The sequence below is a fragment of the Leptonotus elevatus genome, chromosome 10, assembly GCF_054856555.1.
Source record: "Leptonotus elevatus isolate MCC_2025b chromosome 10, RoL_Lele_1.0, whole genome shotgun sequence".
Classification (NCBI taxonomy): Eukaryota; Metazoa; Chordata; class Actinopteri; order Syngnathiformes; family Syngnathidae; genus Leptonotus; species Leptonotus elevatus.
Genome location: NC_141248.1, coordinates 3,572,929 through 3,599,032, shown reverse-complemented (window position 1 = coordinate 3,599,032; position 26,104 = coordinate 3,572,929). Strand labels below are relative to the sequence as shown.

The 26,104-nt window shown below is 39.4% G+C and overlaps 1 protein-coding gene across 1 annotated transcript in view; it reads right to left on the bottom strand.

Annotated features, from left to right (window-relative positions):
• Positions 1–226: 226 nt before the first annotated feature.
• The window catches only part of plxna1b (plexin A1b), a 200,459-nt gene continuing 174,581 nt past the window's right edge, over positions 227–26,104 (bottom strand). Inside the window, exons 19-32 of the mRNA XM_086086176.1 lie at positions 24,926–25,069; positions 23,764–23,998; positions 19,796–19,938; positions 18,664–18,920; positions 14,429–14,495; positions 12,023–12,169; positions 11,688–11,847; positions 11,429–11,532; positions 10,844–10,940; positions 10,086–10,276; positions 7,207–7,376; positions 4,563–4,775; positions 4,333–4,483; positions 227–2,422 (exon numbers count right to left, since the gene is read on the bottom strand). Of these exons, the coding sequence (XP_085942302.1) occupies positions 2,327–2,422; positions 4,333–4,483; positions 4,563–4,775; positions 7,207–7,376; positions 10,086–10,276; positions 10,844–10,940; positions 11,429–11,532; positions 11,688–11,847; positions 12,023–12,169; positions 14,429–14,495; positions 18,664–18,920; positions 19,796–19,938; positions 23,764–23,998; positions 24,926–25,069 (2,175 nt within the window). The 3' untranslated portion in view covers positions 227–2,326. The remainder of the gene's footprint in view (positions 2,423–4,332; positions 4,484–4,562; positions 4,776–7,206; positions 7,377–10,085; positions 10,277–10,843; positions 10,941–11,428; positions 11,533–11,687; positions 11,848–12,022; positions 12,170–14,428; positions 14,496–18,663; positions 18,921–19,795; positions 19,939–23,763; positions 23,999–24,925; positions 25,070–26,104) is intronic.

Sequence of the window (26,104 nt, the reverse complement as noted above, 5' to 3'; positions counted from 1 at the left end):
AAGCCTAAATTGGTGAAACATATGTAATTTTAAAAAGCACTTTACGGCTCCACCCTTCCAGCCGCCCACCCCACCCAAAAATAATAAAAATAATCCAATATGAAAAATCAAAGTTGATGAGAAAAGCTAAGCGACGTGAACAAATGAAAGGCCCATGTTAATGTGAAAAAGTAATGCAAGTTCAAATCAACCCCGCCAAGACTGCAGTGCAAATTCATCCACATCATTCAGGGACCAAAATACATTTTTATTTAGCAAAAAATGTTTAATCTCTCCTTGATGCGTGTTTATGTACAAGTAGTAAATCTGCAAAGTAGGAAATAACAGAATATTTACACAATGAATGTTCACCTGCAAACTCGTGTGTGACAGTCGCTTCAAATCTGAGACACGAAAAATGTTTTTAAAATTCCTTTGCCACTCGGTCTCAACTGGATTTCTGCTCATGTTGCTCGCTATGCAGCTCAGTTTGAAGACTTGGAAAAAATAAGGACAGGAAATCAAACAGGCGGCTGATGGGACTTTTTTCCCCAGATTGTTTTACAAAAGCATGACGTTGTGACTGACATGCTTTAGAAGACATTTAGAACAAGTCCACGATCAGCCCCAACAGTGCAAACATGATTGATGCTTGATTAGAAGCACCTGCTGTCACTTGATCAACTACAAGAAGCATAAAGAAGAATAAAAACACAAGCGGACCGTGAACCTGAGAGAGAATGAGTCCAGAATGTTTTGTCAGGTCGCCACTTTTCGTCTGGTGTGCTTCGGCAGCGCTAACGTCAAGGATGCTAACAGACGGGAAATCAAATTCTCAAGCCAACATCTTGACATAATTACAAAGTTGTTGAGTGTGTGTGGCAAGTAAACTATCGAGTGGCCAAATGCATCCAGTTGAAGTTCCGACACATCTCACTCATGTAAACAAAGTAATGTTGACTTTGCACTAAGGGAGGTGCGCTGACCAAAAAAAAAAAAAAAAGCCACAGCAATTTTGATCAGCATTAAAAGATGAGCTAGAAAAACAACTGACAAGAGTTTAAAGCAGCAAAGTCACATTTCTATCACAAAGACACAGATGCTCATCATTTGGACCCGCACTCAGGTCCCATCAAGTACTTTTGAACTTCAGGCAAACTGAAGAGTTTTTTTTGTGTGTGTGTTTTTTTTTTGCCTTCAGCGTACCATCAAATGTACAATTTACATGTTGGTAATCAACAAAAACAACCTGATTACAAAATGAACACGTGAGAAAGTATACAATTTACAAATGAAAACATCACACAGACCACAGTTTGGTTTTGGGCAAGCAGAAAAACAAACAAAAAGAAAACAAAAAAACTGGATTTCTCACCAGCAAGTCAAAAAGAAGCTGACTTGAGTGTTGGGGGAGGGGGCGTCTTAAAAGCCACTAGAGGCAAAGAAGATCTGCAGCTTATTAGCATTGATGACCTCCTTCAGATAAATTACACGCAGCACACGTGTTCAGCCAGGAACATTTGGAACATGAAGAAAACGTGTCTTCAGGCTAAGAAAGACGCCGTCTGACTTTTTTTCAACATGAGGCTAAGAAGCGCCCGACCTCACCAGGCCGCGTGGAATGCAACCCCCAAACTAACTTGAGTCATTTTGTCAAACGTTTCATTTCAGTCACGAGGCATATTTCAAATCACATTCCATCAAACAAAATGTCTTTGCACTTAACAACATTCAAAGGAAACATGGCACAGCACGACTTATTTTTTTATTTTTTTTTTTTTTGTTTGTAGCATTTTTCTTTGCACTTCAACTACCAAATTTGTTGGATTTTGACTTGATTAAAACCAAAAAAAAAGGGAAATAAAACACTGCTCTCTCCCTAATCTTTAAAAAGGTAGCTGTATTTATATATAACATCTATATATTCTTCCTTTGTAGCGTTTCTGTAAATTGTGCAAATTCAGCAGTATAACGAGAGATGTGGGCAGTTGATGACATTTCTACAAAACAATTAAAAACTAAACAAAGCCAACATCCTGACACGTCAGCCACAAAGCTTCTGTCCATTGTGCTCCAGCATGGACGACTTCTTTCCAAAAACATCTACAGGAAGCAAAATGCTCTCACTGGCATGCTCTCCTCCATCAACGATGTGTGTGAAAATGTCCGCTCTCTCACACATACACGAGCACACGACAGACGCGCCCATCTCCGCCTCCGTTTTGCAGAATACTGCCGGGGATGCTTTTGCAGTTTCTTGTGTTGTCAGGGGGGGGGGGGGGGGGGGGGAGGTTGCTTTGTTGTCTGTGAGGATGGGAGACGGACGGACGGCGGCGCGGGACGATCCTCAGCTGGTCAGGGCCATTGTGTCGATGACCTGCTCCAGCTTGCTCCGCAGCCGCTGCCTCCTCGCCTGCTCGTCCCGCTCCAGCGCCGACAAGATCTGAAGATGGAGAAGGGAGCAGGATGAGGGAGGACGGCGCAACTGCAACTCGCTCGTACGGGTCAGCACACGTCAAATCAACCAACCAACAATTTTCCCTTCACCGCTCACATTTTCTTTTTGAGGTGTGCTTGGAAATGGAAGGGAAAGGCCACAACTAAACATTTCCTCAAAAAACCTTCATTAGACAGATGAAGGGAAACAAACTTTCAGCTAATTCGAGATCTCTCACCTTTAAAACTACTTAACGGTTTTTGCTTCTATTTACTCAGGCATAATTTACAATTTTGTCCAAATACTTCAGGATGTGGAGAACCTTCTCTACTTTGGAGAAAGAAACGTTTGTTAGGCTTTACCTTTTCCGTCCATTTTCAACCACACTTCACAATTCTTGGTAGATTTTACATGGAAAAAACTAGTGCCGCCGCTATTGAATATTTTTTAGAATCGATTAATGTATAGTATGAAATATATAATATGATATATATATATATATATATATATATATATATGGATATATATATATATATATATAATATGAAATGTATAATGTATATATATCATTCATTCGATTCAGGGTCTAAAAAAAAGTCTAAAATTCTGAAACTTAAATTTGAGGCCTTAAATGTCTTATAAAACGCCCATATTTTCATCCCAAGTCTAAAAATTAATTTATCCAAGTCTAAAATCCTTATATCTGCTCCGTCCATTCCAAGAAATGTCTGTAGAAAAAAAAAAGGGCCTGTTGCGTTGTTGTTTGTCCTGTCTGCGTGCTGAAAAACATCCACAACAAAAGCGAAGGGGGTGCGTTTGTGTTGTAGTCAATGTAGCTCGGGCGGGCGGGCAGTTCGTAGCGGTGAGCATAGCATCTAGTTTGTTGCGTTCAGATCGCGGCAGATAAAAGTCTTCTATCTCTATCGCAAATAGTTTTAAATCGGGTGGGTGAGTTTGATGATCTTGCAGCATTCTCAGCAATTAGTCTTAACAGCTTTGATTCAAAGTTAGCACATGAAGCTAAAGAATCCCTCCGTGGCTCTTTTCTTCGGCTGTCTATGAAGTACGTCATTATGTGGGTGCGACCCAGTGTGCCACCAAGTGTTCAGACAGAGACACTACAGTTTGTGTGGAAACTGGTTGGGCGCTACTCTGGCACGCTGTTGTATTGAATTTATATTATTTGCACTTGCCTTGCCTCTAGCCCAAGGCTAGAGATGTGCTGGTTCTTGTAGAGCCACCACGCGAAAAAGCTTAACGTAGAAACCTGTATTAGCATTTTTTTTTCTTTCAGTGGCCCAATTCTCTTTTTAGTGTGTTCTAGGATGACTGTCACATATTTTTTGGTGTAAAAATAAAAATAAATAAAATAATAATTAATATCTCTTTCATTTAAATTTATTTTTGTTTGATGTTCGCTATATTTGGGAATAATTGGAAGAACTCGCTTTACATGGTGTGGATGCATATAGACCCTTCTCAATACATTTTAAGATCATAGAAAACCTAATTTGTTTCATTAATTTGAGGAATTCAACAAGTAAAACTCATTAAATAGACTCCTTTTAAACACATTAAAATTACTTCTCAGAAGATCATTTCCTGGTAATTTTGATTATTATTCCAATTTCTTGAGAAGGTCAATTTCAGGTTTTCATTACCTATAAAATATAACCAACATGATTTGAAAAATTAACATTTAAAATAAAATATTTCATTCTGTGGAGTGAATCTACAGTTATCATCTGCACATTCACAGTTTGGAATTCACCTGTTTGCACATTTTTTTATTTATTTTTAGAGGAAGTTTAAAGAGTAAGCAATGCAGCTTAACAAGCAGTTTGAATTAAACTGATGTGACCTCTTGGTGTTGCTTGATTCCATCAGATTTGTCGTAACTGGATGTTAGCTCTCACCTCGTCCTTATACTTGACAATGTAAGAGTAGATCTCGTGGAGGGCAGACATGCTGTTAAACTGGTTGGCGTGCAGTCGCGACTGCTCCGCCAGGTAGGCACTCATGTCCTGGTCACTGATGGCCGACATCCTCGAGATATCAGAGTAGTACCTGCGCAAATGCAAACCACAAGTGAGCCCATTTACTCGCTACAAGTCTGTCTGAGGCCCACAGGCCGCATCTGACGAACCTCTCCACCCAGTTCTTATAGTTGGGGATGTCTTTCGCGTAAAGCAGCTTGTTGGATGGTGAGTCCTTCCCTAATTTATGCTCGGACGTTGAACAGGAGTCCATGAAGGTCTGCGCCACCACAGACAAACAGGCGTCTGTAATGCTGTTCTTGTGGATGTCGAACACAAACTGCGGGTTCTTGATCACGTTCACCCAGAAGCGCAGGGGGAGGCTGCAAAGATGGACAGAGAAAACAATTACACTGTTAAAAATGTGGACTCTCGTCTCCAGTTGCTGCAGGTTTAAAGAAGCCACACTAAGACCTCGACTAAATACTTATTTTACATACAATACAAAATTATTGTTTTGTAGCTTTCCGATGCCTAAGAATGCTCACTGCATAATAATTGTAAATAAATATTTTTAAACAGCTTGAAACTGTTTAAAAAGTTTAAAGTATACTCAGACTTACCCTACTGGTGCCCCGGGTGAGGTCAAAAGTTAGTATTCGGTCATGTTAACAAGCTGAATTGTTAGCGCTTCCTTGCTTGACTTCCGTTTCAAATAGATGCTATAGATAAAGGCTTTACAAAAAACAACTGTGTACTATACCAAAAAATAGCACTTGTGAGAGGCGTGTTACACAAGTAGTGCCTGAGTTAAAAAAACACACAAAAAAACCACACAAAAATATGAATAGGTAGATACGTCACTTTTTTTTGTCTGCTTGAAGCGACGCTGTCTATGCTTTCATTAGGATTTAATAGGACAGTCGCTTATGCTAACTTGGCTACCATATTGACATACTTTTTTGACTGCTCTAGTCTCCTGAAAGTCTGTTTATTTATGACATGAGAGCAGCGCAAGTCAGAAATGTGATGCTGTAGTGACTTATAGCCTAAACCAACACACATTTTGAGTCGAATGGACTTTGTTTTCTGTCCATTGAATCCAGGTTGAATCGAGGTTCCACTGTACTTAACTCATTCACTCCCAGCCATTTTCACTTAAGCAACCCCCTTCACTCCCGGCTGTTTTACTGGATTTTGACTGATTTTGCAAGGCCCACAGAATATTGCGTTCTATTGCTATAAAAACATGAAACCTACCAAAAGAAATATTAGTCTCTTCTTTCATCAGGAAAAAAAGTATATTTCTATCTGTTTCCCTTTTGCAGAAATTAGCATTAGAATATACCTATAGTTTCATCCTTATTAAAAAATCTATTTAGAATTCTAAGTAATTGAGGGTTTTTGCAACATGGTCCTGGTTCATTTCCTATGCTCTGCTGCCGCCTGCTGGCCGTTTGTGTAATAACTACAATTTCTTCAACAGTTCTTTGCAGTTCAGAGGATGCATCAAAGCCTTCTGTATGCTATAGCAGTGGTCCTCAACCCTGGTCCTCGGGGACCGGTATCCAACCTGTTTTCCATGTCTCCCGCAGCCAACACAGGTGATTCATATCATCAGCTAATTAGCAAGCTCTGGAGAAGCCTGATAACGATTCCCACCTGTGTTGGCTGTAGGAGACATGGAAAACAGGCTGGATACCGGTCCCCGAGGACCAGGGTTGAGGACCACTGTGCTATAGCACAAAAAACAAACAACACAAAAACACGTATAAATACGTCTTTGGGACACTTAAAACATTTAAAATATAACATATTTATAAGTTTTTGGGAGCAAATGAGTTAACTTTTAGTCTGACATTTTATGACCTTTTAACAGTGGAGAATAAAATAAGGGTGTCAGGCAATATTTTTTTTTAATCCTATTTGATCGCATACCTTCAATAGTTAACACACGGTTAATCGCAAATTTTATATCTGTACTAAATGTACACTAAAATGTAAAATAAAATACTTTTTTTCTAAGTTTTATACTCTTGTTAACATTAAGGTGAAAAAAATCAAACTAATAGAAATATGACTGCATCTTTTAGTCATTGATACAATAATTTCATAATAATTCATATAATTGAGTTAAAATTGAAAAGAAGTACTGTACTGCAAAAAAACGAGTGTGATATTGATTTGTGTTGAGATAATAATTCTGCCACCAGATGGCATAATTGCATTTGTAAGACGTGACAGCTCAGTGCATTTTTCTTTTCATATTAAGAGCTATCTAATCTTTAACATGAGAAACTTGAAAAATTCTGCAAATTTTTAAAATGGTAAAATACAACTTGACTCCAGTCTTCACAAATATATGCGTTACTATTAAATTTATTACTGCTAAATTTTGACGTGGACGTGTTTGCTGCGTTGCGACTGCAATTCCCTCAGTAAAGGCTTTCCAAGTAAGGGGCGGTTATTAATTGCACGCTATAAAAATTGGTGGCGTTAAAGGAACTTTAAATTTGCTCAAAATTAACGCTTATTTTGACATCCCTAATATGAAAAAACATTAGCTGTAGATTTGACATGACATCGGCCTCTGAAAGGTAGACAACTTTTTTTTTTTTAGGGAGTGCTTAGACGATGCTCAACAAACACTTATCATCATCATGATAATAACAAGATATAAAACACCCCGGCAATTGCAAGTTGCAACATCAATGTCAAAGTGTTGCATAATCATCGCTTGTGTCTCCTTTTTGATGCAGCAGTAAAGCATCTGTAATGAAGGCCCTCCCGTCCGCACTGTGCATACAAACTCACCAGTTGCTCTTCCAAGTGTGCCGGACGTCTGAGTCCGAAATGGAGTGTTTGTCGGCCTGTTCGTCCAGGAAGTCAAACATGTATTTGATGGCGAGCGGTAAGGCGCTGCCTCTGTGGGCGGTGCTGAAGATGGTCTCAAACAGGTCGTCCACAAACTTTTGGAGTGTTCCCTAAGGAAGAGCATTGCAGTGGGATTTAATAACAGAAATCAAATGATCAAATGGCAAACTTGCTGTCAGTTCAGATTTGGATTAGTGAGAGATGAGACATGGATGGGTGAAATGGTTACACAGAAATTAAGGAAAAGCAATCTTTAATTAGGCATGCCATCTTGGTTAATGGTGTGGCTGTAGGCGACGGCTGTCACTGGCAGGTGTTTGCGTGTGCTTTCTTTTGACTATCCCAACTTCATGACGTGCCGAGTGCTCAGCTTGCTTTTGAGTAATTCAGATGGCTCCCAATGAGAGTTCAGCCTAAGGCTGTTTTACAATGTTTTTTTTCTCTCTCTCTTGTTTTCATCACATCAAACACATGGAATTTTTCAACCCTCAAAAGTACCTCTGATGTTGAAGTGATGTGATATTGTACTCAAGTTTTCACAAACTGTTTTCTTAAAAAATCCTGGCCACATTTTACAAAAGCTTCTTTTAATCCGTTCACACTTCCTAAACCCACAAAGCAGCGGGGATGTCATAAGTAAGAACAAACTGCAAACTCATTGCCTTCCCTTGTTAATGATTTCTTGATTGAGGCAGCCCAGATCGTGTTCATCGTGGTGCATGAACAATGGGGAATGTACAGCTAATGAGTGGAAACATCAGGGGAGAGGAAGTATCAGGGTGAGCTGAGTCACTGAGGAATGCTTAGCGCAACATTGTTGGCAAGCCGCGGGAAAGTGTCGACACGTCTGTGTACATGTGCGACTTTCTTTCAAATGGAAACCTTGCATGTCACAACTTTGGCTGTTCAACGTCAAATCAGGAGACAATCACATTTCCTGATTTTGAGTGGCAAACAGCGGGTACATCACATCTCAGTACGACAAAAAGCAAAAGTGCTACAGAAAACAGATGGATGGACGTTCAAGAAATACATCCTTTACGTCAGTTACATTTGAGCTGCAACATTTGACATTGAAACATTGAAAATGGATGGATACATTTGAAATTAGTTGTTTTGAATAAATGTAGAAGTAATGTGACATAATTCAAAAACGAATGCTGTAAAATATAGTGATAGACCGATATGTTTTTTTCAGGGTCGATACTGATACTGATTATTAGTAGTCAAAGAGGCCAATAATCGATATTTCAAGCTGATATTCATTTGCGGTAAAAGAGGAAATATTTGCCTCAAATTTTTATGCCATTGAGCATGTTTGTTAAAACAACTTTTAAAATGTTCAATATTTTGAAAGTTTTTCTTTTAATTTTAAATAAATAAAAAATAGACAGCTTTGTTTAAAAATTATAAAAATTGCAGAGAAACTAAATTAAAAACTAAGCAAGAAAATAGCTCTTAAGTTTTCCACTGCAAATAAAGTTTCCCAAAATTCCAATATAATTTCTTAATTTTAACAATAAAATAAAATAAATTAACAATAAAATTTTGCAGTGTCTGCTAACCTTTTCTCGCGGTATTTGTGAGTTCACAAACTCTGGAGAATACATCTTGTACCGAGCTCGTTGATTTCCACCGACCAATCACAGAGCGACAATGTGTTTGGGGCCTTATATGCAGCTGTGACGAAACCAGGAAGCGCCGATTCCACCAACACCGTGGGAAACAAACTAATCACATGGACGAATGGACGCTGCAGTTAATTATTTTCTCGCAGAATTACTCACTGTGGAATTTTGAACAGCGACAGGCAAATCCCCATGGAGCAGTCCCAAATTGGTATTGTGAAGAACTCCCTTGAGTGAATCATAATTATCAATCTGGCTATTGTCAGGTAAAGCGTCAGCATCATCTTTTATTAAGTACGGTAATGTGAAAATTTAAATAAATCCATAAATAAAAAGTTCCCTGTATCTCACTGAGCGACAAATGCATGCAAACGTAGCAAATTTCGGGTCTTCGTCAGGGTTCGTAAAAGATTTCAAATGATCTTCGCAGACGGTGAAAAATTGTATGAACTTGTTTAAAACTTCTTTGCAACAAGTAAAACCGGTCTGTGAACTTCTTACAAATCCTGATGAAAACCCTAAATTCGCTACGTTCACAAGCATTCATGGCTCAGTGAGATGACAATTTATCTGCCTTCAGATTGGTAAAAGGGCCGATGCCGAAATCTGTCAAAATGCCAAATATCAGCACCGATAATAGGTCTAGCCCTAGTAAAATAAATACTTATATCCAAATAACAATTAATAATATGTAACATATTACATTTTGGAAGCACCTTGCCCAACACTTATGAATAAATAATCTCAGTGCCGCATCTGTTGCTCCAGAAACCATTTAAAAGTGACAGGCTGTCAAACTAATTGTGGGCTCAACAACTCAAGGATGAAACACGTGTGGATGTCGGCTGTATTGCTCAGGCTTAAAAAACAACATCTCAGCAAGTGAGGACACGTGCATGCTGTAAGTGTATTCTGGAGGCCATGGAGGAATTTGGAGAGTAATGATTGCAGGGTAAAGGCCTGGGCCTATAAGCCCCGAGGCCACCAATAGAGAGTCCAGTAACACCAACAAACAACTCAATAGTCAAAGGTCAACTTACTAATTAAAACACACACATTTTTTTTTTTTTTTTTTGCAAAAGATTATGAGCAATGTTAATGAGCTCTGAGACCAACACAAAACAAAGGTCAATAGGGGTATGCTGAGGAAGTCAGCTTTGAGATCAAGATGCTTAAAGCTCCTCGTCTTACCTTGGTGGCCAGCAGCCGGGTCAGGTAGATCTCAGAGACCATCTTGCTCCCTCGGTCCCCCTCCCTCTGGTCCGAGTGGTCGTGGTTCTTGACCAGATGCCACAGTTTGGTGCCGCTCTCCAAGTCAGGTGTGATCATTGGCGTTCGGGAGCGCAAACTGTCTGGACTGCTGGCTGTTCTCAGCATGCTCTCTGCGACAAGTGATGACAAGTCAAAACCTTCTTTCTACTCCCATGTCACTCCTTCATCCCATAATACATTTATCTGTCACCTACTGGCTTCAACTCCCGCTTCCTCCCTGACTGTTGGACTGCAATCCTCTTATTTGTTTATTTATTTTAAATCACATGGAGCAATAATGCTTTCATTGTCAATACTGAGAGGTTACAAATGTCAGGAGAAAATCACAAGCATGAAATATGGAAAGAGCTATTTCGGACCATGTCGGATCTCAGATATTAGATTAAGATGACATTGAACGGCTACAAATGAAGATCAGAGGTCTGCTTCAGAGCTGTTGGTACAAAGTATCACTTCTTAAACTGTTGCAAATGAAACACATTCACTTAGCTAAGACACGCTTGAGAAATTTAAACCCAATTAAATTTCAACGCCAACTAAATCCATTTCACTTTGACATTGTGTGAGTGGATTTGCAAAGTTGAGAAGAAGGCAGCATGATTTGTTGGCTTGTACAGGAAGAAATTAGCATTTGCTTGGAGACACACACCCCCACACACACAAACCTTCTCTCATACCGTATCTGCTGAGCGATTTGGTGAATGTGGAGGAGTTGGAGATGTTGTAGGCCGAGTTCTGTTTGGGTACGAGGGCAATCACGGAGCCATCTGTCACCTGAAACAAAACATCACTTCAGTTACCATTACAAAAAGTCTTTATTACTGTACACAAAAACATTTAGGGTCAAGGATTTTTTTTCTTCTTGAAATAATTTGTCAGCACAGTAATACACATTAAAACAAAGTAAAGGGATCTCTTCTCAAATCCCACTTTATTTTTTATTTTTTATAAGTTTTGTCGAAGATCACCCCCAAAAAATAAAAATAATTAAAAAAACTCAGAAAATAATAACCCAAGTAAACATAAAATGCTGTTTTAAATGGTTTATTTATTTATATGCTTTATTTATGAACTCATTCACTCCCATCTATTTTCACAGAAGCAACCCCCTTCGCTCGCGGCTGTTTTACTGGATTTTGACTGATTTTGCAAGGCCGAGAAAATTAGTTCAGGGGAAAACCCCCCCAACCAATTCAAGAGCTAGCTGGCCCTGTGTGGAGAAAGTGCCACTTAACTGAAGAAGAGTGAAAGCAGCGGTGTACCTGGTAGTGAGCCAGAGTGTTGAGTCTCTTCCAGTCATTGTCAATCTTGGTGGTCACATCCTCATCCTGAAGGATGATGCGAGCCATCCTTCCTTGTCGCCATTCTGAGACACAAACACAGAACATTCCCTTTCATGATTAAATATTTACACTTTTGGATGATGATATATGAATACAGAAGAACATTCTTTCTTTTTTTTGTTTTTAACCAGTGACTTTCACTGCTGTGGGATCAATAAAGTCATCTTCTTCTGCTTACCCAGGTCCATATCGGAGGCCTTTGGTCTCTGAGAGTAGGGCGTGCCTTTGTAAACGGCATCCAGGAGCTTCTCCTTCACCTGCGTGACTGTGTCACAGTTTAGACTCTTTACGGTCACCTCAGGAGCGTTCTCATTCTCTGGGTTCACACAGTGCAGCGTCTATGCATGGAGGAGACAGAGGCAACATTTAAAGCAGGGACTTTGTAAGCACACACTACATACTATACAATTAATACGTCTACTTAATATTGATAATTCAATATGTATTTAAACAATTTTTTTTTAAAAATGGTATCAAGACTTTTTCTCCTGCTTCCTGAGTCAATGCACTGACCAAAGTTTTGTAGTCAATCTGCTGTCTGATGAGCTTGTCCTCGCTGAGGGAGTAGCGGGCCTCTCCCGTGATTGCATCTATCGGCCCCTTCTCCATTTGCTGCTTCATGGCACAATACAGCATGAAGAGCGGCTCACCAGCACACTCCTGCAACAGCAAGACAGAAAAAATTATCATGGAGATTAAAAGTATAAGATGCTGAAATATTTGTGGCAATGCAATTGGAAACGTATTGGCTGCCAGGCTTGGCATTAGCTTTGGCCCTTCTTGAAGAAAACTGACAAGACACTATTTTGTTACACTTATTCAATCCCCCTTGTGTCTCTTTCCTTTGTTTAAGCAGGTGTGTGCGAGGAAGAGAGAAATTTGAGAAAGTCTGAGTGAGTGGCAACTGATGGAAAAGTTAAAAGAAGGTTAATGACAGAGTGGTGAAAACGCTTGGAGAAGCACTTTGTTGTGTGAGATGCGTCAAACGGGCAAACGGGCAAACGGGCAAACGAGCAATGGGATGCCGGGACTCGGATTTCTGTTTCCCTCGTGCACTCTCATGCTTGTCACCTCTCGATCCAATGAGGAGCATCATTCCATTTAACACTAAGAGAGCTTACTGCAATAAAAGCTAATTATATAGTGATATGTACTTGGGATGGGCACATGGAACTTCCGCATTGAAACATAGAGATGTTCCGCCGTTAAAAATAATTAGATGGGCGAGTACCGATACCAGGTATCGTATTGGGCTGATACCTTGGCCTTATTTCAAGGTATCGGCACTTGCATCAGCGGCTAATACCAGTATCGCCAGCTGATGCTGTAGTGACTTATAGCCTAAACCAACACACATTTTGAGTCGAATGGACTTTGTTTTCTGTCCATTGAATCCAGGTTGAATCGAGGTTCCACTGTACTTAACTCATTCACTCGCAGACATTTTCACTGACGCAACCCCCATCACTCCCGGCTGTTTTACTGGATTATGACTGATTTTGCAAGGTCCACAGAATATTCTGTCCTATTGCTATAAAAACATGGAACCTACCAAAAGAATGATTAGAGTCTCTTCTTGTATCAGGAAAAAAAGTGTATTTCTATCTGTTTCCGTTTTGCAGCAATTAGCATTAGAATATAGCTAAGTTTCATCATTATTCACAAACCTGTTGAAAACACTGGGAATAAAAGCTTGTTTGCAACATGGCCCTGGTTGATCTCCACCTGTTGGCCGTTTCTTGTACTAACTACCATTGCTTTAAGCATCCTTTTCAGGTCAGAAGCTGCATGAAAGCCTTCTGTATGCTCTCGCATAAAACAAACAAACATGAAAAAACGTATAAATACGTCTTTGGGACACTTAAAACATCTAAAATAGAATGTATTTTTACGTTTTTTGAGTTAAAATGATCTGTTATTGTTTTTTTGGAGAACATTTATGGATAAAAAAAATACTAGTGGTATCGGTACTTGGTATCGGTGATTGCTCTAGAGTCAAGTACTCACACTGGTATTGTAAAAAAGTGGTATTGAACATCCCTACAATATTTAAAAAATTAAAATTGACTATTCTACTTACAGTAGATGAATGCCCATCCCTAATGTCTGCGCTCCCAAATTTCTGGAAACAAATTGTGAAAGGCCATTTTGTGTTCAGGCATGACTCTCTGTTAACATAAATTACATCTACAATATATATATACACTGACATGAAGGTTAGATAAAGGGAGGGCTGGTAATTTATGAAAAGCCAAGAACATTCCCAATAATTTTTATGCACCATTTTTCATTTAAATGTGAGAGTAAACATACTCTCACATTTTATCACCCCTAAATAAACATTTACCAAAGGTCTTTCTTGAAGGTATTTTGAATTTGTCGACTTTTGTCCATCTACTGTTTTCCTTGGGAAACCTGGAGGTTTTTAATGCCAGTTTACGATGTACTGATTAAATGCGGCAATATTTGAATATAAAATGCACATGTAAAAAAGTGTAAAGTAGGGGAGAAATTAAAATGTATGCCTCCATAATTCTCTCTGATTCTGCATCCAAAAGGAATTCAAAGTGAGATGAACAGACTTACCTCACATATTCACAAAGGTAAACCCACAAACAAATTCTGGCTGTAAAATAATGAAGTGATGGGCACGAAGAGAATCTGGTGAAAAGCTTTGGCAGTCACAACAACACGAGCAAGCGAGCGCGTCTGAACACAGCTTCAGACCCCATCAATTCCTCCATTTGGAAGAGAGGGGGGCAATGACCAAATGAAAGGCGGACGTAAACGAAAGGTAGCCAGTGGCCTGTGCCTTATCTAATGGTGCAGCTGTGCGTGGTACTGGGGATTTACTCTACTGCAAGCGGAATCACTCCAAAACATGTGTGCCTGTGGGTGTGAGAGAGCATTTTTTTTTACCTTGAGGAACTTGTAAAGCAGGAAGGTGAACCAGTTAGTGAGCATCTTCTCAGCCACTGACTCGGTCCTAAGAAAGACAAGGAAGAGAAAAGGATGAGACGAGCTGAAAATTAAAACTCAGAACATTTAAACATCATTTCCAAGTGTACCTTTGCTTGACAACAAGCCTCCTCGACTACAGTGTGTGTATCAGGGTTATTATAGTTTTGGAATTTTCATTTTAGTTAGTTTTTATTGTTTAGAGTTTTGTTTTAGAAATTTAGTTAGTTTTCATCAGTTTTGAAGGCGGTTCTGTTAGTTTTTATTAGTTTTAGTTATTTTACAAAATGGTTAGTTTAGTTTTACGTAGTTTCAGTATTAGTTTTCAGTTTTTTTTCTTTTAAAAGTGTATTTCTTGTGTGCCTGTCTTGTGTGTCTGTAAAATAGAACTTTTGACTCAAAAATATCTTTATAGTAGCCTTTTTATCTCTTTAACCGCCAAAAACGTTTAATGATTTTTACTAAAATCCAAATGAATGCCGCCAAAAACGTTAATTGACGTTTACTACGTTTTTTTTCTTCTCAATGGGCAGTGGAAGTTACTCTATGGACTTGTGAAATCACAAACAGCCACTAACTACGGCCAGCAGCTGGCAGCATTGTATCTTTTCAATGTTCTGCTGGTGTATGCAATTGCAGTGAAACATGGCGGATCTTAGGAAATAGAACGTTTTCAAGGATGACGTGAAAGATCAAAGTCTTTATCAAATAAAATCTAATTCACAGAGCGTCACTAAAGAAAAAATATTAGTGTTAAAGTCACTGCTGCGCAGAAAATTTATTTTCACAAAAAAATCGTTTTTACCATTTTTTTCAATTTTCGCTCAATGTCACTCAAATTACCCATTTTCAAATGGTGATTACTAAAGGACGGAAAAAGGTAAAAACTTTTTTCTAATGAAAGAATGGAACGCTATGCAGCATGTTTGTATAGTCAAAGTACACAATATTCTGCATCAGCTGGCACTGTCAAAGTTGTTTTTTGGATAACCTGTGGCAGTAAAAGAGTTATTTGACCATGTATGTTTGTGAATTAGTAGATTAACACCTGTTTACAATGGGTACTCCTGCAAGCCTCTGGCCAATAGTTTTCAGACTGGATTCGGGTTCGAATTTCCTGCGCCCTGCCTGCGGATGTGACGTCATGTGTGCGGTGTGTACTGTATGTGAAAAAGTGTATGTGCAGTTGAATTTTTCATCAGCAGGTGGCAGTAGCGATTTGAAATAGAACATTCTACGTTCTACGAACACCATGGCAAAATAACAAAAAAGTAGCACATTTCTTACCTAGCATTGTATTTCGGCTGAGTTAAATGAAAAAGCAGGCGAGTCCATCCATTGGAGCCAAAAGTCAAGCACGCAAAATTGTCACCTCGGAGCGACATCATCTGAAGGTGCTTTTCTATTGGCTGCTGCTAGATGACGTCATTTCTGTGTGACATACTTTCAAATGTCCTTGTTCCGGTTAATATCGAAATAAATGTACTTAAAATCACATTTAAAATAAACCCCCACGGCTCATGTATTAAATTAATTACCAAAGACTAAAACAAAGGACATTTTCGCTGTAAAAATATTTTTCGTTTTTATTTTATTTAGTTAACGAAAAAAAATATTTTAGTTTTAGTTATTTCATTAGTTTTTGTTTACTAAAATAACCTTGGTGGATATCAATTAACACTTTTGATCAAACCAGTTATTGCTGCATTATTAGATGGCAGAGCCCTTTGTCTACTCACTATCCTATAGCCAAGGAAAACAATTAGACAGGGAAAACCCCTCCATATTTCTTTCATTTACACCCCACCGCCTATTTCTACTTGCTCTTTAACACTTCCTTGTCGCTATTGCTGTTTAATTATTCATTCCTTGGTTTTGTCTTTAAATAGACGCGCAGTAACTAACTGGGCCATATTCCCGGTTTCTATTAACTATTGACTATTTGCTGTGCACAGGTTGCAAAAAGGTGCGAAGGGCTTACTATGATGAGAAATGACACCAGTGGAATTGAATTTTTACATGTTCTGCTCAAGTTCTGCTCAAGACGAAGGAGAACGCGAAAAATAAAAGAAAGAAAAGTGGGAAACTAGGCCAAACAAAGCAGCTAGTGAAAGCCTGTAGCAGGAACGAGACGTGAACTCCTACGCTTCCGCCAGCCTCCCGTTTGACTGTTGAATGTTGTTTGATGTATGCGGAACGCTTTCTTTTTCATGGCTGTCAGCAAAATATAAGCGATGAAAGATGAGGCAACAGGGAAAGGAGAGCTGGAGGATGAAGGAGGTGAATACACCTGGACAGTACACGCTTGTGGGCATGTCAGGTCCTGATGGAGGGTGACACGAATCATCCTCTCAATCGGGGAAACGACGTGCCAGCACCTATTGTTCTCAAACACGTGCTCAAAAAATAGGGCTTGCTGTAGCGTTCTTGTCCAGAAAGAAAATGTAAACTTTTTTTTTGTGTTTTCTTGGAGAAAGTTCTTGTCTTGCTTGGCAGTTACAGCTCCCGAAGCTAACGTGTTTAGCAAGGACAACATGTTGTGACCATTCCCCACTGGATGGGATTAGAAACAGCTTTACAAAGTCACATTGGCGAAAAGTAATTTATTTGATTCGATTTTTTAATTAAATATCTCTCCAGGGATAAGGGGAAATAAGAGGGAAAAAAAACGTTTTTATTATTTAATGTCAAATCCATACTTATTTGGAAAAAATAGGCTTTTTTTTTTATTGTGACTATACTACTTTCCCTCCTGCTCCTCTCTTCCTCATTTAGCCCACCTATAGTGCATCTTTTCGATAGCACTACCTCTTAAAGATGGCATTTATTCAATTTTCTTTTTCTTCATAGTGACAATATCCCACCTTCAGAACAGCAACAACATCTGTGTAACAGGTGGCGGACGAGCAGTTAAACTGGAAAATATGCCAGATTCCTTTGAGTGAGCTTGAGCAGTGTTATAAGATTTTTTGAATTTTCACTGGAGTTTGTTTTATCTTGCTTTGATTTTTTTTAAGGTAGTTAGTCTTAGGTTTCAGTGTGGGTTTGTTGGTTTTCAATTTTTTAGTTTACTTTTTATTAGTTTTACTATTGGTTTTTTATTTTTTTTGTGTAGTTCCTGTGTACAGAAAAAAAATCTCAAGTATTGTGCAGTAAAAACGAACTTTTTATAAAAATATATATTTTAAAAACAACCATTCACAAATCAAATACAGGTACTCATATATTAACAATCAACAGACTTTGAAGTATAATTGTTGCATACTGCTTCAAAGTTGGATGCATCACAATGTAATGAAGGCAAATGCTGCTTGTGACAAACCGTGTACATCCGCTGCACCTGAATTCCTTATGCATCTCGTCATCTTTACCTGAGACATGCTGGCTTCAGTATACAGTATAAAATTAGACCTTCAGCTACAACTCTTATAAAGCTATTTTGCAGGACCTCGAGCTGAACGATGTGCGTTATATATATTCCTACATTGCGCCATCAGTTTGATTTAATCTCAAATCTCCTTGTAGATATATTGATCGCAGACCCCCTGTTCCTGCACTCCATCGAGCTCTCTTTCACATCCTGAGCCAAACTCACCTTTGCCCTTTGTATCACTCCTCTCACACTGCCCCACCTTTACCCATCCACCCTGTATTATATCTATCCTTTACACCAGGGGTGGGCACACTCGGTCCTCGAGGGCCGCAGCCCCGCAGGTTTTGGATGTTTCCCTTCTCCAACACAGCTGATATATGATCAGCTTGTCAGCAAGCTCTGTATAAGCCTGATAACGATCCTGTTGATTGGAATTAGCTGCGTTGGAGCAGGGAAACATCCAAAACCTGCAGAACTCCGGCCCCCAAGGACCAAGTTTGCCCACTACTGCTTTACACACACCCTTGTAAAGCATTCTCCTCTCTCCATTGACATTCACTCCATCTCTTGCATCCCACAACTACCTGTGTGTGTGTGTGGGGGGGGGGGGGGGTGAGAGAGGTCTGTCTGTCTGTCTGCAACTCCACTGGGATTGTGTGTGCTCAGGGGTGTAATCCTTTCTGACAGCGACAGGGTTGACAGAGAGAGAGAACGAAACGTCACATATGCTTCTAAAAAAGCTCCCGCAGTCCTCTCCACGACAACACACAGCGGACAGTAATGCACCGCTTGGCAAATAATGACGTCCTCCCTTTGTGCGTACCTGCGGAGTAAGAGTTTGGGGTGGTTCTTGCTCTCCAGGTTCTTGTCGATGAGGTCGGATAGGAGCTGTTTCAGGACGCCAGTAGCGTACTCCATCTCCCCCTGTAGCGCAGTCATGATGAGGGAGGCCACGTTGCCGCGGTCTCGCATGGAGAAGGACCGCTGTGCTTCAAGGGTGCGGATGAACGTCAGCAGGAAGTGCTTTTTGGTCAGCATCTGTCCGAACAGCGTCAGGGCCTTCTCCACGTTCGCTGGGACCTGGAGGGGAAGGGTTGAGGAAGAAAAAAGGAATGGAGCAAAATAAGAAAGATATTAAAGCAAGGGAAGAGGTTAAGGGGATGGAAAGCAAAGGGAAAAAAATGGGCTCAGAGAAAGAAAGAGCACTTGAGCAATAGAGTGTAATTTAATTTGCGGTGAGTTACACAAGGACACGTTGGCAAAAGAGTCACAAGAGCAATGCAAGTCTTCACATAACACTTGTTCTTTGTCTCCTTACAAAGAAAATCTGACAAATTGATTTTGTTTCAGCTACATGCATAAACCAATTTATTGTCATCCCCCTTCACTTATTCCTATTGCCTATTATTCTCTCCGCAGCTGTCCTGATGCTTTATCTTTCTTCTTGACTCCCTTCATCCCTCCCTACCCTCCCACACGCTCTCCATCCAGTCCTTTCCTCTCTGATAGCAAGCTTGAAGACGAGAATGCAAGCTTCATGCTGTAATAAGAAATTGATCTGCCTACTACTGCACTACTGTGGCCTGTGATTGCCTGGCCCATACAAATGAAAATCCAATGTTGCGCTACACTATCCCTTTGGAATACAGTTGATAGCATAGTACAGATACTCAGCGGCTTCAATGTACCTGACACCTTCAATGCATTTCAGCACGCAAGTGTGCGTGTTTTCATGCGTGACACTTTGAATCATACCATGATGGAAGTACACGGCATGCTACTGTTAAAGTCTCCAGTGATGCAAGACAACGTAACTGTTAGGCGTTGAAGTACATTTGAAATGATTGCTCATTATCTGAACACAACCAACCCTTGAAAAGCTTCACCATCATAAAGAGGCAGTAAACAATGTTATATTACAGGTTATGTCATGTAGACTCTCTACTGACCAGTACCTCCATCTCCTTGAGCACAGGATGGTCCTCAATCCCAGGGAAGAGGACCCTCATGGCATAGGTGCGATAGTCCAGGAAGGGGATTCCTGCACCGTCAAGCTCCTGAGTAAGCTCATGGATGTCCGTCTGCAGTTCTGCAAATGCTGAATAACACACAAAATGATCATCATGGTGATGTTTCAAATGACATGTTGAAAAGGTACTAACTAGCATTTATTATAAAGAAAATTAATATAGAAACAAGTGAAATTTAGTTATGTATTCGTTGCTTTACATTCAAGTAAAGTTCATGATTGAGATCGCCCAATAAAGCTATCAAAAATACAGTACAGAAATAAACGTGCGATAAATTGCACTGCAAAGTCCAGACCAACAGATGGCTTTTGTCAGTGAATCCTTCTGATTCTCTCTCTATTTCTTCAACGTGCTTGCATTCAAAATGAAACCTTGGAGGTCACCCTCTCTCAACTATGTCTTCCTGTCCTTGCCATCCTCCATGTACATCTTGTGTCGTGCTTGTCAATTCACTTCAGCAACGTTCCCTATGAAGACTAATGCAATAACGGCGTTTGGGATGAAAAATGTGACGCTGCTCTAGTGTTAATTTTATTAAGACATCTTAAAATGTAGTTTCAGTTTTAGTCCAGTTTCAATCACGCCTGTTAGTTTTTACTCATAGTTAGTCAACCTCATTCCGTTTTTATTTAGTCAACTTTTAGCCAACTATAAATCTAGCATTTTAGTCTTTATTTGTCTAATTTTAGTCAACAAAAACTGTCAACCTTTTAGTCTAGTTTTAGTCAGGACAATCATTTAAATTTTAACCCCTATTTTTTTGTCAGCAGATAATGTCGAACATCTCGGATCTAAAACTATTTCACATAAAATTTGCTGTCATCTTTTTGATGAAAAACTTCACACACAATTACAGTATATCAACAAGATGTTACTATGGCTCCATGCTACAAGCTAGTAAATTAGCCAGCATTAGTTAGCAATCGGATTAACATTATTGTTGGAACGTTATAGCCGTTGGATTAATGTTACGTTAGAACTATAATTATTATTATTTTTTTTACATTTCACCGTGAATCTACCTCCTGTCTGTCTCATGTGTTTGTGCACGCTGCACTAGTCGCTAGCTGCAGATTTGAAAGAGGGTGTGTCACTGTGTGCCACTTGACAGTGTCACAGAAGCAAAGTTTTACAAAATAATATAATTTTTGTCTCATCTTTGTTTGTCAACTAAAATGTCCGTAGATTTTAGTCCAGTTTTTATCAAAGATGTATACAAAGATCTTCTTAAAAAGATGAAGCCAAATGTCCGTTTGTCACCTTTTATAAAATGCGCATGCGGAAGACCATCCTACCAGCTCTTCTGCTTGTCTGGGAGAAACGCCTATAGATGATATTTACTTGAAAAAGCCTAGTAAAGGTTGATGCACTCAGAAATTGTAAGTACATTTTACAAGAAGTTTAACTAGAAACTTTAACTAACATTTAAGTAAATCCTGTCGGGAACGTGCAAGCTCATCTTCATCTTCATCAGTCTGCAACCGGCCTCGCTTCATAGACACGGATGTCCTCTTGCTGCTCTCAAACATTTTCAAAGAATGTGATAAGATACAGAGGTGGGTAGTAAGGAGTTAGATTTACTCCGTTACATTTATTTGAGTAACTTTTTGAAAAAAAAATACTTCTAAGAGTAGTTTTACCACACAATACTTTTTACTTTTACTTGAGTAGATATGTGAAGAAGTAACACTACTCTTACTCTGCTACATTGGGCTACACTAGAGTCGTTACCCGCCGCCCCATTCATACATTAGATTTACAGTGTTTTCACGTAAGCGCTTCACTTGACTGACTGTGGGAGCATTTCTGCAGACACTAGTGATGTGACATTTACAAACGAATCAAGTCTTTTGAACAGCTCTTCAATGTGACGGTGGGAAACGAGTCTTTATAGAGACCTGTTCAGCCTCATAGCCCCCCCTCCCCGGCGCGCCACCGTTCGCTTTTGAAGGGATCGTCATCTTCGCATATTAGCGTCGACCAGCTCAGTGTCCTAGTGGTAGAGAGTCCGCCGTGAGACTGGGAGGTCGTGGGTTCAATCCCTTGCCGGGTCATACCAAAGACTCTAAAAATGGGACCCATTTACCTCCCTGCTTGACACTCAGCATTAAGGGTTTGAATTGGGGGGTTAGATCACCAAATGATTCCCGAGCGCGGCCGCTGCTGTTCACCGCTCCCTTAGGGGATGGGTCAAATGCGGAGAATGAATTTCGCCCCACTTAGGTGGGTGTGACAATCAGTGAATCTTAATCAATCAAACAATTAACTTGTAAGTGGGTCGTTAAGCTCTGAAAAAAGCAAAGAAGAAAACAAGAGGACACTGCTCACTGCACATGCCTGCTTTAGCACCGTGGCAGAAGTTAGAACATAACAAGCTCAAAAAGTTATTTTTTTTATTTTTTTATTTTTTTTAAGATGCCAGCATTTGCACATAAATTTATGCTTTTGTCTATCTGATGATGAGTAAAAAATAAATCAGACTTCATGTTCAAGCAATTACTTAGTACTTGAGTATTCTTTTCAGAGAATACTTTTTTTTACTTGTACTTGAGTGATTCTTTGATGACTACTTTTTACTTTTACTTGAGTAATATTATTTTGAAGTAATGCTCCTCTTACTTGAGCACAATTTTTGGCTACTCTACCCACCTCTGGTAAGATCAGTGGAGCTACAACGATGAATGGCTGAATCCGAAGCTCAGCAGCTGTTAGCTAGGAAAGAGCACGCACAAGGTTCTTAAGGCAGATTGACTGACCAGATTGAGAACCAATCAATAAGATGATCCATCTGGAAGACGCAGCGACAAAAGATCCTTGAACACACCTTTAAGTGAAGAACATTTTCGTCTCATCTTCATTAGTCGACGAAAATGCATAATGATTTAGTCCCAGTTATTGTTTATTATTGAGGGTTTTTGTCTAGACTAGTTTTCGTCAGGTGAAAAAAATTTGTTTGACAAAAATATTTGTGTTTACTTTTTGTTAACTCAAACAGACGCAAAGCATCATGTGGAATGAATTGCCATACTTGGCCCATTGGGATTTGGCTCAACCATTCTAAATTCCTAATCTGAAACCTAGTTCTCCAAAACCATTGTAGCTTAAACACGTTTTTAATACTCAGCAATAAATGACAAAACCTTTCATTTTATATTGCATCAGTTGATTGTAGAAGTGAACTCGCATATCCATTTTAGTAGTCACAATGCATGTTTTATTTGATCTTTACCGAGGCGGTATGGAAGTGTAGGCTCATGATTATGGTTATCATTATTTTACTCTTTCTTCCCATCTGCCTCCCATACCAGACAAACCATTTAGCAGCATCAATAGGCACTTGCTCAATCCATGCACTTCCCTGCCAAATTAATTTATGCTAATGTACTGGTGTGCAAGTCTCTCGCTTTCTCCCCCGTCTTCACTTGCTGCCAAGTCCCTCCTTCCTTACTATTCCCTCACTGTCCCACCTCTGCGCCCCGCATCTATCTGTCCTCCATCTTTGCCTCTCACACACCGTGGATGGTAGTAAGGCCAGCCAGGCGGCTCTCTCGCAGGGTGGAGAGCCAACATCTGGTGGCTGGCTCAGATCAAAGTATTCCTCTGGAATCACACCAATACCCGCACGCGCACTCACACACACACTTTACTGCCACATAACAGCAGGAGGGACGCTTTGCAAGTGGGAGGGAGGGAGAAACAGAGCAAGCGAGGAAATTGAGACTAAAATGGATAGCAATGTTTAATTGGGGTTGTGCAGTGTTTGAGGTAAGCTGTAGCAAGGGAAAGATTTGCAGACAGTTATTTTGGGACACGGGAGTTATTTAGAGAGAAGAAGATCAGGTAGAAGGTAAACTAGGAGAACACCTCCGTGTGTTTCTATGACATCAACTTACCTTCCTTGCACTCGAGGGCTACCCTGGACTCCAAGTTGTCCATCTGCAGTTGGAGTCGCTTGAGGGTGCGATCTGCATCACGGGACTTCCTCTTGTAAGCAATCAGCACCACAATAATAACCAGCAGCAACAGGCCGCCGCCTCCTCCAATACCAATAATAGCAGGGAGGGTGAGAAGGCTGTCCGAGTAGATTTGCAAGGTCCCTGGCGAGTATTCAAAGCCTCCGACACGCACCTAGAGAGAGGAATTTCTTCGTTAGACGCTTGGATGTGATACAAAATTGAAAAAGGCAACCGATCACCATTACTGGGCTGCATGGCCATTTAAAAAATGAACACATATAATCAGCCAGCTACTATATAGTCTAACCTGATGATTGACTGAAATCTGTCTGAAACCAATGTAAATCCATAAACACAACATTATGCTACATAACTATTGCATTGGCTGAGAAATTCTCACTTGTGACAAGCTCAGGCCCCTTCAGCTAAATATTTGTGCCTCGAGGAAGGGTAGTATATTGTTTGTGTTTGTGAGTCACACACCATATCACTAAAAACAGTCCTGTCTTGCTGAGGCATGGGAACAAAAGTGATTACTATTCTATCCATTTTCACCTTTTTTTAAAAAAAAATTATTCTTCAAGTGGCTTATATCTAAGAAATACAAAATTCAGGGTGGAATAAAAGTAGTCCCAGGCAGCCCACGCCCACTAGCCATTTGGGTTTTCTATTGAATGGCAATATTGTGCAAAGCCCCAGGAGAATACTAGCCAGCCAAGACCAATGAAAAGCCTCTAAAATATAAATACATTTGCAAACACCCCGAGCAGTATTAGAGCCAAGATGTGTGTTTTTACGAGTGTAGAAATATGAATGGGGAGAGGGAATTTAGAATGACTAAAAAATATTTTATGCTTGGGGTGGAAAAGAAAGAGTGAAATGAATGAGAAGGTAGGGAGTGGATTGACGTAAATGAAAGGGATAAAGAAGAACACATGCTAAGAAGCTGAGAATAATTAAAACCCCCACACAGACGTTTTCCAAAACAACAAAATGGTGATGAAGTAACTATTAGAAATAATAGTAACACACCAAACATAAATAAATTGTATCAAATAATATTAAAAGGCATTTCATAGTGAGGCAGTACAGTACTTACAGTGACTTTGTGTTCTCCAGTCAGGTTGGGCCACTCGCACAGCAGCTGGCTCTCAGACAAGGTGAGAACACACGGCGTCTCCCCGATCAGCACCGTGTAGTTCAGCTTCGTATTTCCAGGGGCCGCAGGAATTAGGTTACGACCCTAGAAACACACATCATGGACATAAATATATTAGATATACGGTGGCAAACACAATTGGTCAATTATCATTTCAAAGTCCATCTAAAGAGGTTAACTAACAGTAATTTAAATCACAGTTGTGTAATTATTTCTCTTTTACTAACAGGTTACAATTCTGATTTTAATACATTTTTATCTAATAAACCCAACAAACATTTATTTAAAGGTTTCATTGTACAAAAAATAATCCCTGTGCAAAATGTTCAGACAACAATAATGTATACTGATTCTAAATCAGTAACATTCATAGTTTGCGCTTAAATGCTACAATTAAGTAGTTGGTAGCTATTTTTTCCTATTTCATTTCATTTAAACTTTATTTAACCAGGTTGGTCCCATTGAAATTAAAAACCTCTTATTCGCTATATTATTATTATTACTATTACTATTTCTATTATTATTATTATTTTTACTACTACTATTATTATTATTATTATTATTAAAAATGAATGATAAAAAAGACGATTAATTAAATTCATTCTATTTATTGCCCAGCCCTTACTTACATCCTATCAACCTTAATGATCTTAAATGGAGACTTTTCAAGGTGAAAGAAAGTTCTGCGAAACCAATCTTGATAATATATGATAACAGTCGCAATATCACTGACCTGGATTCAGACTCAGAAGTTTGAAAACAATATAAGTGAGACTGAGCTTTGATTAGGTTGACATTTAGTTCTTCTTTTTTGGGGGGTAAAATGTAAAGTTGTATTTTTAAAAGTTTTACAATATAAATTAGAATGAAATAGCTTCCATGCCCACCATGACATCATTCAGTCACAAACAATTGTTTTTTTTACTCAATAGGTCTGACATGAAAGCAGAAAGGAAAGGGGTTCGTCCCAAGGGTTCATAGAATGATGAGAAGAGGCAAAGCATCTGAGATGACATGAGGACAAACACGAACAAATCGAACATTACATAAAAAGACATAATGGATGTTAAACAAAACCGAATTAAAAATGATAATAATAACGCACAAAAAGATCAATGC